The sequence below is a fragment of the Tursiops truncatus genome, chromosome 3 (assembly GCF_011762595.2).
Source record: "Tursiops truncatus isolate mTurTru1 chromosome 3, mTurTru1.mat.Y, whole genome shotgun sequence".
NCBI lineage: Eukaryota > Metazoa > Chordata > Mammalia > Artiodactyla > Delphinidae > Tursiops > Tursiops truncatus.
Window position 1 is genome coordinate 164,142,565 of NC_047036.1, and position 17,573 is coordinate 164,160,137.

The window sequence follows — 17,573 nt, forward strand, 5'->3', positions numbered from 1 at the left end:
GGGTCTAGCCCTTCCCCGCAACAGATGAACACGGCAGCAAGTCTCGACTCCCTGAGGACTTGTCACCATAGGTACATATTTTTCCACTGCCTTCCCTAACCTTGAGATTCATTCCCTTGCGGTGAGTCTGCATTCAGAAATGTGAATGGTGGTGGTGGCTGCTGCTTGGGAAACCAATGGTGAAACCTGTGTTGAAAACGCAGGTCCATGGTTGAAGGCATTTGGCAGGCGTCGCAGGAGTGTTCCTCGCCATGGACTTCTCAGTGACACAGCTTCCGTCCACACCTTTATCCTATCTTCTGAAACACAAGGTCCAAGTGATCTTGTGTGGGTCTCTTTTTTTCCATCCCCTGGACCTGTCTGGGAGAGGAGTCGAGGCTGGAAGCCATCCCTCAGGTCTGTCTCTGGTCTCCAAGTGCAAATGCCTGAGGGATCCCAGGGCACTTCAGGCCAACACAAATGTTTGCACTCTGGGACCCGCTCCCAGGGCTGGACCATTTGGCATCCCAGGCCTCCTCTGCTCTGGCAGTAAGCAAAATTCTTCCAATGTTTCCCCTTTTAGTGGAGAACACCTTTCTCTCACCTCCCCAAGAAGGCAAATCTTCATCCTTTGAAGGCACACTGGACTTGCTGCCTCAGCTGAGTGATTCTGAGTCAAGAATGGTTCGCACTTCTCCCAGAGGCCATGGTTAACCAAGCACGGGAGGCCAAGGGGCCACAATCTTTTTTTTTCGTGTGTGTGCCGTACGTGGGCCTCTCACTGTTGTGGCCTCTCCCGTTGCAGAGCACAGGCTCCGGACGCGCAGGCTCAGCAGCCATGGCTCACGGGCCCAGCCGCTCCGCGGCATGTGGGATCTTCCCGGACCGGGGCACGAACCCGTGTCCCCTGCATCGGCAGGCGGACTCCCAACCACTGCGCCACCAGGGAAGCCCGAAGGGGCCACAATCTTGAACAGTACCTGCTCTGAGAGAGTGGAGAGGCAGCAAGACTAGGTGGGTTCCTGTAGAGATGCAGTCCCAGGCCTCAGTGAGGGGCTCGTTCCAGACAGGCGGGTAAAGCAATCCGGGCGCGACCCCCACTTCTCCCGGACGCAGGGCCAGAGTTGAGAAGGGGGCTGCTCTGGGGAGGGTTCCTCCACCTGCGCACTGCTGACATTCAAGTGTAGAATGGTCAGCAGCATCCCTGGCCTCTACCCACTAGGTTACAGACGTCTCCCAACCACTGCAAAATTACCCTGGATCGTGAAGCACGCCAACCGTGCACTCTGTGGAACACGCTCGAGGTGGGGCGGCACCAGGGGAAAGGCCGTGGCTGCTGCAGACACAAAGCGCCATCCTGGCACGGATGCTTCTGTGGCTGGGTTCCCTAGATCTCGGCATCTTTCAGCCAGATTCAACTGGGCTTTTTTAGGTTACACGTACCCAACCTACAAGGATGTTTTACTCCGTGGTGACTTGAAATTGCACTTCAAACCATATGAGAATTCATGGAGAAAACAAAGCATGCCCAACTGTGTGAGCAAACCCCCTACAGCAGTGTGGGTCTCCGGAAGTCACTCTGCAGCCCAACGGGAGAGCTGGGACTATGGCGCCGCTGGGACACCGGTTCTACAAGCTGCCAGGAAACTGGGTTGCTGGCCTTGGCCGTTCTCTGGTGACCAGGGACTGCCCTGCCCCCCACACCCTGCCTTCCTGTGCTAGGAACAGAGTGGAGGAACCTGCCCATCTTGCTGCTGGTGGCCCAGACACCCAGGCCTACGACAGGCACAGAGTTTTGTTTTTCTTTATTCGTCTACATTCAGCTCAATTCAGATGTACTGCCTGAATGAACCAGACATACAAAAAAAACCCCCACTCTTTCCCACTGGTTTTTAAAATAAAATCTTCACTTATAAAACTGAAACACTAAAGCATTAAAATACAGAAAGCTCGTTTAACTCACTTCACAAAAGCATTAACAGATGAAGTATCCCTTCCGTTACTATTTAAAGACAAACTGAGTTAACACTAACACCAATTGTAAATAGACAGAGGGATACTTAATTGCAAGAACTCAAAAAAACTCTACTCAGACAAAGTTGTAATGGCAACTAACAAACCACTGAAGACACGGAGTCCCAAACACAGCTAAATATGGGTCACAGGACGGGTCACAGGAGTGACCAGCTGCACCTCACAACACAGCAACGTGGACAGGGTAGGGCGGAAGGGGCCTGGAGAGGCCAGTTGACATGTTAACTGTGATGCATAAAACTGAATCTTACAACGGGGGAGTAAGTGCAGAAGGTACAAATCTTCACCCCTTGGGGGCTTTATCTGTACTGGTAGTTCATGCTGTGATCTGCGTTTCTGCCGTAGCCCCCCTGTGACGACTGGTAGGAGCTGGGAGGGCCGCTGTAATTCTGGCTGGACCCCGGGGAGTTGTAGTTCGACTGTGATGAGTAGCCTCCTAAGGGAGAGAGGGGGGAGGGTTAGAGGTGAGAGGCACAGGCCTGCCCCGCGGTCAGAGAGCAGGACGTCAGCCAACACCAGAACTGTGTCTGCCGGAGAGATCGCAGCAGGGCAGCCATGGAAGCTCCACCTTGTTCTGCTAAGTGCCTTTCCAGGGTCACTGGGCCTAGTTGTCCCCAAAACCCTGAGGTGGGACCATCAGCCCTGCGTTTATGAGGGGTGGGGAGCTGCCCAGCCACGACGCATGGGCAGCGGAAGCTGTAACCGGGGGCTGCCTGAGCACAGGCTGAGCTCACCACCCCAAACCAGAGCTCCACGTCAGGCTCTGTTTGGCCCTCACTGTTCTCCGTATTCTTTCCCGTTGGTGCCAACATTTAATAGTAGGGCAGGGCTTCCCTGGTGGCGCAGTGGTTGGGAGTCCGCCTGCCGATGCAGGGGACATGGGTCCGTGCCCCGGTCCGGGAGGATCCCACATGCTGTGGAGCGGCTGGGCCCGTGAGCCATGGCCGCTGAGCCTGCGCGTCCGGAGCCTGTTGCTCCGCAGCAGGAGAGGCCACAGCAGTGAGAGGCCTGCGTACCGCAAAAAGGAAAGGAAAAAAAAAAAAAAGAGTAGGGCAATTTCTGAACGCCTGGCTCGGGAAGAACCTGACGCTGGAGGTGTGCCTAAGCCCGTGCTCTCACAGGGTCCTGGTGTGCCCGTGTCTCCCACTCCTTGTTCTTACCCCACATGGAAGCCAAGCTGCAGCTGCCACCGGGGCCCCCCTACCTGTGCTGCTATCTGCCCAGGCCAGGCCACGCCCCCTCCTCATGGAATCCGTGTGGTCCCTGCTGGCTCTGAGTTTAAGGGGCCCCATGCTGTGCTGCCTGCTGCCCCAGGCCCACCTTGTTTGCCTTGGTATGAGGAGCCGCCCCCAGAACCTCCGCCGTAGCCCCCGTGTGACCCTGGATTGTAGGACGACCCGCCTGAGCCGTAGCTGTTCCCGCCGCTTCGGCCTCCACTACCACTGTAGTCTGGGGGAGAGAAGATAACACAGTTAAGGGGCTGTGGCCAAGACTGCGGCTGGGGCGATCTAGGTTCCTTGTGCGCGGCCTCGGCAGTGGCAGGAGCTCAGCTGACGCCTGGGCCTTGCCCGATCCCCATCTTGACTGATGAAATTTGGCACCCTCAGTCCAACCACGAAGCGCCGGGGGCCACTGGAGCCCTGTAATGTCATCATGTTCTGAAGCCCAGGTCCATCCTGCCTTCCCGCCTGCTCCTCCATCCCAGGGTCCCCAGCAGCCTCCTCCCCTCTCCCACCCAGCCAGGTACCCGAGGCCCACCGCCAGGCCCACGCACAGGCAGCACAGCTTCTTTAAGGTCCCCGGCACGCAGCTGCCCGCTATCCTGCTGTGCACGAGTTCACACCCACGCTTCCCCAGGCCTGCTGGGTCTGTGCACAAGGTGGAAGGACCGGCAGACGGGGAAGTTAACTCAGGATGTGTCGGGGGCTGTCTCCAGAGCCCATCCCTGGAGATGACCTTGCAGCAGCTGGCCCAGACTCACAGGCTCTATCCACCCTTGGGCCCCAGCCTCAGCCCACAGCCTCCGGGACCTCGGAGAAGGCAACAGGGAGGGACCAGCAAAGACCTGGGCCAGGGGACCCTGCTGTCAGGATTTTCCTAACGCCCGCCCTGCAGCCAGCACCACCCGGCTTCCTTCCAGTCCCTCCACCAGAGGTCAGGTTGGGGCAGGGTGAGCTTCCACCACTCCTTGGGATGTGCTGCTGGCCTGGACCCCTGGAGGCTCTGGAAGCCAACTCACTGAATTTGCTCTCGTAGCTGTAGTCTGATCCGCCCCCGCCTCCGGGGGAGCTGTAGGAGTTTGAGTAGGAGGAGTAGTTGCCTTGTCCATGATTATAGCCTTTCTGCTTGCCCTGTGGGGGGCCGTAGTTGCTGTACTGGCTCTGGTTGTAGGACTGCTGCTGGCCCTGGTGGGACTGGTAGCCCGAGCCGTAGGAGGGCTTCTGCTGGCCCCCGTGCGGCTGCTTCTTCCCGGCGTGTTTCGGGGGCACTGGTGAGTTGTAGTTGTCACCTTGGTAGTAGGAACCGTAGCCAGAAGAGCCACCACCGCCCCCGCCGCCGCCACCACCACCGGCATTCCCAGAATGCCCTCCGTTGCTGTAGAACTGACCTAAACAGGAAGGCAGCGGGTCAGCTGGAGGATCGGGAGACGGGGGAGGGGAAGGAGAGGGAAGGTCACAGCTGTGGGCCCTGAAGGCTGACCCACAAGCCCACTGGCCAGGCCCGGAGAGACGGAAAGAGGCAGGAGAGCGAGGAGCGGCGGCTCCAGTCCTTGAAGCAGCCTGGTATGGACTGGCCCAGCCTTCAGCCCCACTCACCCATCAGCTGACGACAACAATGGCTCTCTGCCCAAGCAGCGGCACGACAGCAGGCCAGCAGCAGCTTTCGCAGCGGATGTCAACATTACAATGAGATGGGCTCCAAGCGCGGGATGACATTCACGACTAGCTGACTGCTACCCAGATGTCCCCAACGGTGAGAGGAAAAGCAAAGCCCCAAAGAAGCAGCTGGCCACCGCCACCTCCCCCCTGCTGTGCTGGGAAGAGGCTCTGTAGTCCCAGGCCTGGGTGACCCCTGGAGCTGCTCTGTAACGATGCCCCTAAAAGCCAGAGTCGTTCCTGGAAGACCAGCTGGTCCAACCTGGGTCTGGGAGGACCGAATGGAGACTTAGCCCAATGACCTAGGGCATCTCCCTGGTGTGACTGCCACAGCCTCGTGGGCGGAATGAAACACTACGGCTGGGTTCAGAACACCCAGGTGGGCCCTCAAGCTACTGCCTTGGGTGGCCCCCCCCAGAGGGCCCCTCCTTACTCCCAGCACAGCTGCCGGGCGCAGGCAGGACCCAGGGGCAGGACTGACAAGCGTGCAGCCAGGCCGCCACATTCTCAGGCCCTGGAGCGGAGAATGTCACGGTGGGTCCCCCCTCTGGTTACTAGGTACAGACCCCGGAAGACAGGTTTCTTAACACAGCCCCACCACTCAGATGAACTGACGGGGCATGGGTCAGCTAAGGTGAGGCGACAGGAAGAGAACAGGTCATGTGGGTGGCTCTCCGACCCAGCCGGGCAATCCCTAGCATTCACACAAGGGCTGCAGAACTCTCGGGCTCCTGGAGCAGGCGGGCCTGGGTGCACCTGTGCTGGCTGGCCGCTGCCCCTGCCACAGACAGCCGGGGCTGGTGCCTGGTGTGGCCACTATGCCCAGGGTGGGAGGACGGGGAGAGGACGCTCCCCACACACCCTGCCCTTCCTTCCCGTATTTAGCACCAAGGATCTCCTGCCTTTTGAATGGGGTTAATTCCTTCCACCCGCTGCAGATGTACGCCCCACACCGCTGTGTCTTGGGTGGTTTGAACAATAATCTGGATAGAACTGATCTGCAACATCAGTTAATTTTCTCTAGACCCTTCCACCCACACCACCCAAAGCGAAAAACACCAAGGAGAAGGACGTGTCCCACAATGCAAGAACGTAAACGCGCGAAGGCTTCTCAAGGAGGCTGGAGGACAGGAGGTCCCCTGCAGACCCCCTCTCGGAAGCCCACCACCTCGGCTGCCCACGACCAGCACTGAGCGCCTCCTCGCCCCTCCGCCAGTGTGGGAATGAATGAAGACGCCAAGGACTGAGGGCTTGTTACTTTAACATGTATTGATTAAAAAAAAATAATAATAATAATAAAGGGGAGGGGAAATTTTCAACGTCATTTCAGGATAACTATTTCCTGGTATAAAAAGACATTATTCTCAAACAATAACTTTCTAGGAAAAAAAAATACATCATGCAATCAAAGTTTTAAAAAGTTTCACTGAATGTTTCAAACCCCTGGGAACAAATTATGTAATAACCGTTTTGACCAATTTTTTGCCTGACTGAATAAACGCAAAATTTTGCAAGTCAACGCAGAGGCAGGCCTTGCTGCAAAAAAACCTGCTGACCAGAGCCCAAACTACACTCATTCCCAAGAAGGACTCCCGCCAAGAGACGGGGGTCTCATTCAAGAGCCAAAACGCCTGTGTGTGCCTCTGCGCACAAAGGAGAAGCCACACAAGCTCAAGCCTGCACCCTGAGGTGAGAGGGCAGCAGCTTTCCGGGCCTTCTGGACTCTGCCGTGGACGTGCGCCCAGCAGCACAGGCCCTGCTGAGGCTTGGCTCTTCACTGGAGAATTGTGCTATGTATTAAGCTCTTCCTGCTGGATTATTTTTAAAGCCCCATTAAAAAAAAGAAAAGAAAAGAAAAGAAAAATGGAAAAAAAACCTCTAGAATCCCATGCATTTGCAGGTGTGATTACGACTTGCAAAATTCCACGTTCTCTCTTCCTTAAAGCCTGTCTGTTTCTTGCACTAATAGTGGAAGCACAGTTTTGATACCTTTGAGAGTTCACCTCTAGCTAAAGCAGCCACAGAACATTGCATCCCGGAACAAGAACCCACCAGAGCATTTACAAAAGGTGGAAGAGGTTAACTTAGCACAATATACAATTCCCCAACGTTCCCAACGTTTCACATGCTTATGAAAAAACAACAAAAAAAAGGCTGGTTGCTCTGGATTCAGATGTGGTGAAATCGTTACTGTCAAAGGCATCAACCAGATTTGGGAATTTGTTAAAAGGTTAAAAATTCATACAAAACCTGCTGTAAATTAAGACAAAGGTAGATTAAAATGCATTATTATCTGTCTCTTAAATAAAGTAATGCTTTCCATAAAAAGCAAAGGTGGGCTTTTGCCTTGATGCTGACCAACGCTGGCTCTAGAATTCTGTGCAATTCTGCACAAAAAACACATTCTCTGAAAATTGTTTTCCACTTATTGTGAACTTCAATATGACCAAGTTCAAAGGCAAATCACGATAAAAACTGCCATTGTCTTAAATTCTGCAGGCTAAGAGTTTCAGACAAGCTGCGGTGACAAGCCACGGTTGAGAAACCCAGTGAAGCACAGGGCACAGCACGGACACTTTGGGTTTTGGAGTTCGAGAAAATTGGAGTAAAAAGTTGATTTTGTGTGCAATACTTTTAGATGCTCTAGGAAGACCCAAAATCATGATAGCCGTAGCAGTCTGTGAAAAAGTCACCTACAAAAGGGGGAGACAGAGCAGAGAAAAAAAATTAGAATTCTTTTGAAAAATGGCACAGAGCGCCACATTTGAAATTCATGTTTTAGATTTCTCTGCTCCTGTAACCCCCCAATGAAGGCTCCTTCTCAAGACAAGAGCTGTGCACTGTCAGGAAAAGTATTATCACAGGATTGGTGCTTCGCATGGCTTAAAGCAGAGAAATTTAAAATTCTGACTTTTAATGAACTTTCAAGTCACACAAGTGTGTGCATTAACATTTAAAGAGTAAATTACACTTTTGCAGGATGGGGGGTGCTGGAGGACCGCCTGACCTAACCACCGAGAATGGGTGCCAGCCGCCCTTAAGCCTCAGGGAGGCTGCTCCTGCTGCTGGGCCACCCTGCTCTAACTCAGGCCACGGGAGCTAAGCTGCAGCTTCTCCCCAAGCTCAGACAAAGAGAAACACACACTTACTGTAGCCGGCGGTCGCCGAGTTGCCTCCATACCCGTAGCTGCCATACCCGGCGCCTGGAAGGGAACAGACAGGGTCACCAGGGCAGGAGGTGGGTCTGCCGGCCCCCCTGCCTCTTCTGGCATCTCAGTTGGCCCCAGGGGTCCCACCCACTCCAGGGAGCAGGCCGAGCCCACTGGGACAGCACAGGACAATGGTCCTCACCAGCATTCATGTAGCCTCCATGGTTGGCGCCACCAAAGCCTCTCCCTCGACCTCGACCTCGGATGTTCCCTCCTCTTCCCCGTCCTCGGAGATTGGGGGGCGGGGGCACTTCGTTGTGCATGGGACCCCCCATGCCGAACCCAGGGTTATGTGGCTGGACGGGAAAGAAGACAGACGGGTTACATTCGCCTCCCAGTCGAATCACCAGAGAATACACGCCAAGGTCAGAGAGTTCCGGGGTGACCGCTCACCTTAGCAGCAAATTTCGGTCCACCTCTCACAGGCACGGGGGCTCTCTTCTTCTTGTTGGCCTCAAGGGCTAGAGGGGCGTCGGGGAACAGCTTTTCTAGCGCAGCAAGGGCGGCATATGCTTTGGCCACCTTTTTGTTTGACCCAGCGCCTTGAAACTTCTGTCCGTCCACCTCGACCTGGGAAGAACACATGCGTGTCTGGGGTGACCCAACACCCACCTTGGGACGGGGAGGAGTCTCCAAGGACTCCAGGCCCCCCCAGGACCCGCCCCCAGGACCACTCACCTCCATGACGAAGCGCTTGTCGTGGCTGCCCCCTGTCTCTGAGATGAGCTCATACTTGAGGCCACGCCTCTTCTCATTAAGTTCCATAACAGGGTTCTTGCCATGCTTGGTCAGGATCGGCCCCTGCTGTTTTACGTTCTCAGGGAAAACAGAAAAGAAAACCAACAAACTCAGCTAAGGGCTTTCCAGCACGTGGAGGAGGGCAGCCGCCCCTATGTCATGGCTGAGGCCCTCCGCTCCATCCCCCTCGCCACTCCCGTCTCCAGAAATCATCTGTGGCCTTCCCAGCAATGGGACCACCTCCACCCACACCCCATCTCCCGGGGAAACGGCACACCCTCGACTGCAGGCCACCCCAGTGCAGCCCCAGATGCTGGGTCAACACCAGCAAGGGCCTCTTGGTCATGGCTCAATAGCTCACACCCAACTCCCTCCAGAGGCTCCTGGACTGGAAGGTACACTCTCTTGGGGTAAGAGAACAAGGACCAGTAACTGTCCTGGTTCATGGGACCCAGGGCTGCCTGCTCCTTCCTGCCGGGCACCCACCCCGTGCTCACCTCGGCAGTGGGATCTGAGGGAAAGGCAGCGCTGGGGGTCGAGACAGCTTCCACCACAGGTGGAGGGGCCACCACGGCTGGCTTCGCCTCTGTCTCCTCAGCTGAGTCTTCCCCCTTGCTGGAGTCTCTGCCTTCGGCACCCGTGGGCAAGCCCATGTCCTGCAACACCTGCAGGAGGGAGACCCAGGCCCCCAGTGAGGGAGGGCTCAACCACACAGAACCCCTCCCACACCCGGGGTCCTGACTCAGAAGTTCCTAGGGTAGCGTCCAGCTAACTGGAGGAGCTTTCCTATAGCTCCCAAGACCACCTCGATGCCCGGCCACACTTGGGGGCCCTCTGCCCATCAGCCACAGTGATGATGGCATTCTTGCCACGTGTGACTTGGCTACCGTTCAGGAATCTAACCATTGCAGTATGCGCATGCCCTCCTTTAGCCTCATGCTTAAACAGGGGATGATGGCTCTGAAGGGGAGCAAGATGAGGGAAGTGTTTTGCCGTTGTACGACGCTGCCGGCCGCGCTCACCTTAACGGCCACGTGCAACTTGGCAGTCTTTTTGGAGGGCCCAGAAGCCTCGAATGAGTTGCCGTCTACCTCCACAGACATGGTGAAGATGGGGGCGTGAACTGGACCGGTCTGGGAAACCAGTTTGTACTGCAGCCCCGGCTTGAGCTGGTTCAGTCTCATCAGGGCATTCATCGCTTGGGGAGGCTCTGCTTTCTCCTCTAGAGAGAACACACCAATGTTGCTCTGGAAAGTCAGTCAATTCTGAACCGGGCAGGGGAACCTGTCCTGACTGCGCCCTGATGCACGACGTGGAGGACTGGGCAGGGGGCTGGGCGGCAACATGTGCCGAGGCCTTGCCTGCCCCACTCCCAGGCGCACACCACGCCTGCGGTCACCAGCTGAGGCACGTCCACCCCACTTGTGCTCCATACCCATGCTGTATTTATTTAATCATTCTTAAAAGGACTGAAGTATCATGTCCGAGAAAGAGAAGGCAAAAGGAGGTATCCCACTCACTTTGGGGTGAACCTTAATTGAAGCCACGTGGAGGGTAAAACAAGGACTATGAATGAATGCTGGTACCTTTCTTCTGAATCTTCTTCTTCTTTTTGCTGGGAGACTTTTCCTCCCCATCTTCCTCCATTGGGCGTTTCATGGGCGTAATGGCGTAGGTGGTACTGGGGGGTATTTGCACTGAAACGAGACAAGGACAGAAGCAGCTGAGACTCCAGTCTGGGCTCTACTGGGAGCGTGCGATGATACCGCCTGCCTGGGCATGGGCACTGCGCCATGCTTACCTGTGTAGTCCACTGGGTTTTCATTCTTTGGTTTCTTGGGCATCTTCGAAGGCAAGGGGTCCATACCCAGGACCTTATGGAGCTGGCCAAACGCAGCAAGTCGCAGAGCATGCTGGAGAAGGGGAAGAGGAACCTGACTCAGCCGCCCTGCGTTCCCAGCCAACGTGTGTGCTCTCACTAATGCCTTCTGGAAGGGGTGGGAGCTGACGGGTTGCTAACGGTCTCCCCTATAACAGCGAGGGGTCCCCAACAGCCAGGGCCCAGCCTTGCTGTGGGGGAAGGCCAGCCTGTGACCACCCCCCTCGAGAGGATTACAGGAGACCCCAACCTGGGGACTGGTTGCCACACGGAGCCACGTGGTGGGCCTGCGAGGGAAGGACTCCTGGAGCAGTCCGCACGCAAACACATCTCCCCGCTGAACTCGGTGTCTGAAAACAGCACTCGAGCAGGCTGAGGGGGCAGGCGACAACCACGCGTGGCGCCAGGGGAAAGAAGCAACCCAGATTGGGGCACCCTGTATCAGGCACGATCCCTTGACCTTCAGAATCCCCAGCCTGAGCCTATGAGTCCAGTGGCTACCCTGAGAATACCCAGTAATGGAACTGGAAGCCAGTGATTACAGACTGGGTAAGGGCTCACGTTGGCAATGGCGATGACTATACCTGCGCACTCTGTGTGATATCTTCCCGTTGCTGTCTGTCTAGATGCCCAATAGCATCAGTGGCTTCTTTTTCACAAGGGTCATAAATGCCAGAACCATCTGAAGGCAGGAAACAAGGAAGATATGCAGAGGATTATCTTTTAGCATCTCCGAAGAGTTGTGCTGGCTGAGGGAACCAAGTGCGTTACCCCCCGCGCCCCATCCACACCCAGCTCTGGAAAACACACCGAGCTCGGTGACCCACTCGGCATCCAGCCTGTGAGAGAAATAATCCACATGTATCTCAGAGCATGGAGCTCGCGTGGGAGTGGGTCACCACTGCCCCGGATCCGCCCTGAGTCACAGCTGCGGAGCCGGCACAGGGCTGGATATGATGGTGCAAGAGGGTAGTCACATGCTTCATCCCTAGGGGGACACGGGGATGCTGCTGCCCTAACCCGGTCAGGGGACCCGCCAGGAAGTGGCCTCAGGGCCTCAATCCCTGTCCTTTCCCTGCAACTTGCAAAGCACAAGGCCCCAACCTGGCATCACGATGCCTGAAGCCAGGCACTCCAGCACTCTCCGCAGGGCCTCGCCAGCACCCATTGGTCTGTTGGCTGTGCCGATGGACTTCTCACAGAGAAGCTCGAGGGGCTGAAAGGCAAGAGGGACAGTTAACTACAGTGTCCAGGAGGGAGTTGGCTGATGCTGAGGAGCTGTTGCCGTGTGTGTGTATGTGTGTGTGTGTGCGGGCGCGCGTCTAAGACAGGACACCTAGAGTGGGTCTTAACCAACTTCTCCTTAAAGGACCAGACGTTAAAGGGGCAGGCTGCGTGGGCCAAGAGGCAAAGTTGAAGCTGTTACATAGGTACTTATACTTAAAATACAGCCATTTAAAAACATAAAAAGCATTCTTAACTATAGATAAACAGGCAACTAGTCAAAATTGGCCTGTGGGCCTCAGTTTGCTGACCCCTGTCCAAGAACAGCTACAAAACCCTCGTCACGGAGAGCAATCTGTCACAGTAAGTGTGCCACCTGGCCGGCCCCTGCCTAGGTTGAGCTGTGCACCTTCCATGGGAGTCTGGTCTCGTTCTCATCCCCACCCAGGGTGTGGCAAACAGTAGTTGCTCAATGAGCAGCTATGACTGGAGTATCGGCCACACCCTGAAGGGCCACTCCAGCCCATTTACCATTAACATATTCTTGGGATCTGGGAGGTCTCTGCACACATGACCCAGGGTGGCTATAGCTACAAAGGTGCCTTACCCATCCTCTGAGGGGACCCCAGGTGGGAACGCGGGTGCACAGGTCCCTCAGGACCCGGATGACAATGACACACGACTTCAGCCCATTGGCTCTGGCCTAGAGGAACAAAGCACAGGCTTTTCACACCAAGGCACCTCCCTGAACACAAGGCAAACATGAAAAACACAAGTCTCAGGGTGCTACTTTGTCAAGGGTAAACGGTGAACGTTCACAACCATCAAGTGTGTGGTCGGCAGCGACTTCACCGAGTGGACGAGAATGATGTTACTCTTGGCACAAAGCAGCAGCTACCCACCTACTCAGTCACAAGCCTCCTTTGGGGGTGTCAAATTTGTCTATGCGTGCTCCTTTAGCAACTGCACGCCTGCAGGTGCTAAGTCCAGCACGGTGCTCTTCAATGTTACCGAAACTTTATGGTGAAAATTAGCCAAGTTAAAACTTAGGAATTCTCTACCGAAAGACAAATAGAAGAACAAAATGCAAACCTGGAACCACTTGGCGTGTCGGAGGGACGCCAAGGCAGCAAGGCATTTCTGCCTGTCCAGAACGTCCGGGGGATCGTTGACTGATAGCGTTTCTATTCATGGATGGAATAAGAAGACAAGGTACAGTTTGACCAAGGGGTTTCTGTCAGGTGGAAAGGGGATGTGGCAGCTTCCTAAGGGGCAGCTGAGGCTCCCAGAATCTCAAGTCATCTCCACCCTTGACCAGGGAAGGAGACGCTCAAGTGCATTTAACTCTGCCCCAAGAGGAGATGGTAAAAATCAGAGGCCCCCTCCAAAAAAACAAAAAAACAAAAAACCAAAAAAACAACAATAAGAAAAACAAAAACAAAAGTGGGAAGTTACTCTAAAAGGAATAATCCCATGGGGGAGGGGGACAGATAGGTGGATCCTATCTTCTAGTAGAGACTATTACCTTGCTTCCTCCCCAGGATCTCCCAATAAATTAGCTATGCTAAAAAATTCATTAGCAAAAAACGAAAAACAAAACCAAAAACCAAAAACCAAAAAAAAAAAAAAAAAATAGGCAGGGGGTGGGGAGTAGAAATGCACTCCCTCTCTGCTTCCCACAGGCCTTCCCCTGAGGCGTCTATGGCAAAGGGGACCACCTCCGCCCACCAGGCAGGACTGCCCTAGCCCCAGCCCTTGACAGAGAGAGTCCTGTTGGTCAAAGGTCCAGCGTCCCTAAATTGATAAACTAGAAGGGCTCTGGTAGTAAATCAGGTATCGGAACCGAAGGTAATCAAAGAACAGCAACAAGGGCACGGCGTTAGCCTGTGCTGCAGCAAAACCGGAGCGTTTGTCGTTTCCGCCATCTGTGCATCAGGGGTTTGGATAAGGCCTGTCACCTTTACTTTGAGGTGTGAGAGTTGTGACTGAAAAACGTCCACCCAGCGATGTATGAGGAGCCCTGGGTGGACTTTGAATCGTGAAAGCATTATCACTGTCTGAGGTTCAGAGACTTGATTTGAAATCACTCAATTGTTTAAAACTTTATCCAAAACTCTGCATCAGCTCTTTGCGTTTCAATCACTGCAACTGATAAAAGCAGCCAATGGAAGAGGACAAACGAAGAAGACCTCGGTTCTGCTGCAACACAAGCTGTTTGCACAAGTCCAACGTGATGCTCATGCAGAAACCATCTGGTTGTCTTCCATAATTTAAAAAGCCTATAATCACCAGGGACACACTTTTCCAAGGCCAGAGACTGGCTCAACAGAAAAAAATCACATTTAACACCGATGAGAACATCCAAGGATTAAGACAAACAAAAATGGTGCAATCCTCTAGGAAAAGTGCTACTCACTTTTAGTGCAACCGTTTTGTCAAACTCCCAGGACTGAAATCGAGTGGGAGATGTGATCTCAGAGTAAAAGGTGGTCAAAGCTACACCGCTATCCTTTTATCAAAGCAGTCTAAAACTGAATAGCACGTTTGAATCGTGAGGGAACACCAAGTTGCCAGTGTCCTGCTGGCCTTTCTCAGCCTCCCTACCTCCAGCTAATACTTTCTCCATTTCTTCTCTGACAACAGGGGATGTCAGGTGGATGGTCAGGGACAATGGAGGCTCTTTTGTGTTTTTTATCACAATCGCGGCATCGTCGACAGATTGGAGTATTTCGTACTTGTCATCTGTAACAGCCTACAAAAGAAAATGCAACTTTCAAACGCACTTTCCCCCCAAGGCTATCGACAGTTCTGTTTAGCTCCTGGTTACTACAGCAGACAGGCCAGTTTCTTGGACTGGGACTGACAGCAGTCCCTTCAGCTAGGGGTCAGAACCTCCCTCTTGCAGGACAGGTCTTTGGCCATCTTCCAGGTACTCCAAGGAGGAGGTGACTACTTAGAGGAGTGATTTTCACGGGAAGCTTTATAATGTAATGGTAAGAGAGTTTAGGGTCTGGGAGGAGATGAGGGTGTGAATCCTCATTTTGTTGCTTGGTTGTTGTGTAACTGGACAAATCACTTCATCTCATCAAGATTGTGGTTTCTAATTTGTAAAATGGACTTAGTGACACGGCCGACAGCACAAGGCTGCAGAGGCCTTGAACCGGACACTCCGTGGGAAGCACAGCACCCAGCACAGAGTCGGCATCCAGCCACCGCTGTTTCCACACCAGGCTGAGCAGCTATCACAGAATGCGGGATGATGGAAACTGTGTGCAGTAAAATAGTCTCATCACATGATGCCTATAAAGGCACACACTTGCTGCAAATGCACGTGTCTGTAAGAGGACGTTCACAATTGTGACTTCTGCTTTCTTCTTTATACCAGTTTATATGCCTTGATCAAGAAAACTCGAGCGTTTTTGATTTTTTTCAAGAAAAACAAAGTAAATACATTACGGGGAGGACAAAGGCACTATGGAAAATCTAAGTTGACTTTTCTCCACCTCAGCACTACGGACGCTCTGGGCCAGATCACTCTTGGTTGTAGGGCTGTCCTGTGCACTGGAGGACCTTGAGCAACATCTCCAGCCTCTATACCTAGGAGATGCCAGTAGCACCCAACTCCTCCTGCTGTGACAACTAAAACTACCTCTAGATTCGCCACATGTCCCCTGGGGTGCAAAATCTGCCCCAGTCAAAAAACACCAAGCTAAATTGATAAAAATATACTTTCTTTGTATCTATCTTTAAAGACTCTTCAAAAACTGTCTTTCCTTTAGAAACATTTACGTCAAATTAATTTTCTTCACTTAATATACTTTTTATAGACAAAGATTAAAATTAACTGATCAATTCTGACCTCTGTCCTGAATCCCCAGTTGTCAGTCACACGTGACAGTACGTACCTTCACACGTGACAGAACATACCTTCACACGTGAAAACGAACAGTGTGTCTAAGAGAGTCTTTACTTTCTTCTTTTGCTTATCCTGTCACTAAATCCAGGGTAAATGTGTCCCAAAGAGGCACTGAGTGGCAGTGACACTCAAGAGGTTCTGAAGCCCCAGACCTCACCAGCTGGGTATGTGGGGTCAGTTACTGAGCTCCCCACACCTCAGTCACATCTTCGAAAATACTTAGATGATAAAGTCCTATCTCAATCATTACGATGAAATGATAAAGAGCTCTTCTGGCCTAGAGTCTGGTGTAGTCAATGCTCAAGAAATGCCAGAGGCTATTATTTATGTAGTACTTTTGTAATGAGACAAATAAATCGGTTAAAAAAATTTTTTTTATGTTCAGCTTTGCATCAGGGAGGAAGAGTCAACAACTGTGCTACCTATTCACCCACTCACCCGCCCATCCATCACTGGAGTCTGGACGTGCAGGTCATGCCCAGTGAGGCCCAAAAACAGTGCAGCCTTGTGCATGGCAGGCACTGGGCCCTTCCTGGCTGCCAGAGCATCTGGGTGGCTCTGCAGCGTCCTGCCTGTCACCTACAGAAGGTGTGAGCACAGCAGGCGCAAGGCTGGGTTTGGAGCGTGCCTCTTGGCGCACAGCGCGGTTGGGCACCTCTTCCCCTGACCACCCTCCAACCCCAGTGGTGGTGGTCACACTCACAGCGAGCTGGATGGCCAGGTTGTCAGCCACCTTGTCCAGGAGGGCGGTCGTGGGCTTCTCCTTACACAGCAGCACCAGCTCCAGGTCCAGGTCCCCCTTGAGCAGCAGGCCCTTTGCCACGAGGCCAACACGCATCACGCCCCTCAGGGTTCTAGTCACATGCTCTGCCTTCTGCTCCCTGAGGGACAGCCCAACACATGCTCAGTGAGAGATTCCATCTGGCCAGAACCCAGGGATCCTGGAAAGGCTGGAGTTTCTTAGAAAAGGAGGTGCTCAACCCTAGCCTGGCCAGTCTCCCTAGAAAGGAGAAAGGAAAAAACAAAACAAACACACAAACAAACAAAAAACAACCACCCTACAAAACCAACTTACCCGGCCCCTTCTTTGGTCTCGTCCTCTGGGGGCACATCCACATTCTCAGACTCGGCGTGATCGCCACTACCTTTCTCCTGCTCATCGATCCAGTCAGACACAGCCTTGAGAGCCCGCTCCGTGTGGGACACCATGTTCTGAACTGCCTCCAGCTCCTCTTGTGTCGGATAAACAGAAGAATGCTTTGCCATCACATGGCGATCATCATTCACAAAAATTCTCACTGGACGCTGGAAATGTGAAAAATTAGTTAAAAACAATGCAACTTGACGCTTATCTTTTAAGCTGTACAACTGAGAATTATTCATATGAAAATAAAACTATATGAACTTATCTGAAAGCCTGAGCAGGACAACCAAACATAACAGCTGTGCTTTCTCTAGGTGGTGGGAGGAAGGGGGCATTTACTTTACACGTTTCTATATTACTAGAATTGTTACACTATGTACTTGAAAAAAGTCCAATGAAAAATGATTACAGAATCAAATGCTTTGGGGACGCGAGACACTGAAGGGGATTAAGAGGAACAAACTATTAAGTATAAAATAGGCAAGTTACAAGGACACAATGAACAGGATTGGGAAGGTAGCCAATATTTTATAAAAACTTTATATGGAATATAATCTACAATAAGTTATCAAAT

The 17,573-nt window shown here is 53.1% G+C and overlaps 1 protein-coding gene across 8 annotated transcripts in view; it reads right to left on the bottom strand.

Annotated features, from left to right (window-relative positions):
- Window positions 1–1,767: 1,767 nt before the first annotated feature.
- The window catches only part of ILF3 (interleukin enhancer binding factor 3), a 28,299-nt gene continuing 12,493 nt past the window's right edge, over window positions 1,768–17,573 (bottom strand). Inside the window, exons 3-20 of one of the 8 annotated variants that reach the window (XM_033854324.2) lie at window positions 16,931–17,160; window positions 16,559–16,736; window positions 14,544–14,691; window positions 13,032–13,123; window positions 12,547–12,642; window positions 11,820–11,931; window positions 11,300–11,397; window positions 10,638–10,749; window positions 10,423–10,533; window positions 9,859–10,058; window positions 9,334–9,501; window positions 8,777–8,902; window positions 8,492–8,668; window positions 8,241–8,394; window positions 8,039–8,092; window positions 4,253–4,621; window positions 3,334–3,462; window positions 1,768–2,449 (exon numbers count right to left, since the gene is read on the bottom strand). In XM_033854324.2, coding sequence (XP_033710215.1) covers window positions 2,313–2,449; window positions 3,334–3,462; window positions 4,253–4,621; window positions 8,039–8,092; window positions 8,241–8,394; window positions 8,492–8,668; window positions 8,777–8,902; window positions 9,334–9,501; window positions 9,859–10,058; window positions 10,423–10,533; window positions 10,638–10,749; window positions 11,300–11,397; window positions 11,820–11,931; window positions 12,547–12,642; window positions 13,032–13,123; window positions 14,544–14,691; window positions 16,559–16,736; window positions 16,931–17,160 — 2,691 coding nt within the window. In that variant the 3' untranslated portion in view covers window positions 1,768–2,312. The other 7 variants (XM_033854322.2, XM_073803249.1, XM_073803248.1 and 4 more) reach the window with 7 other exon arrangements.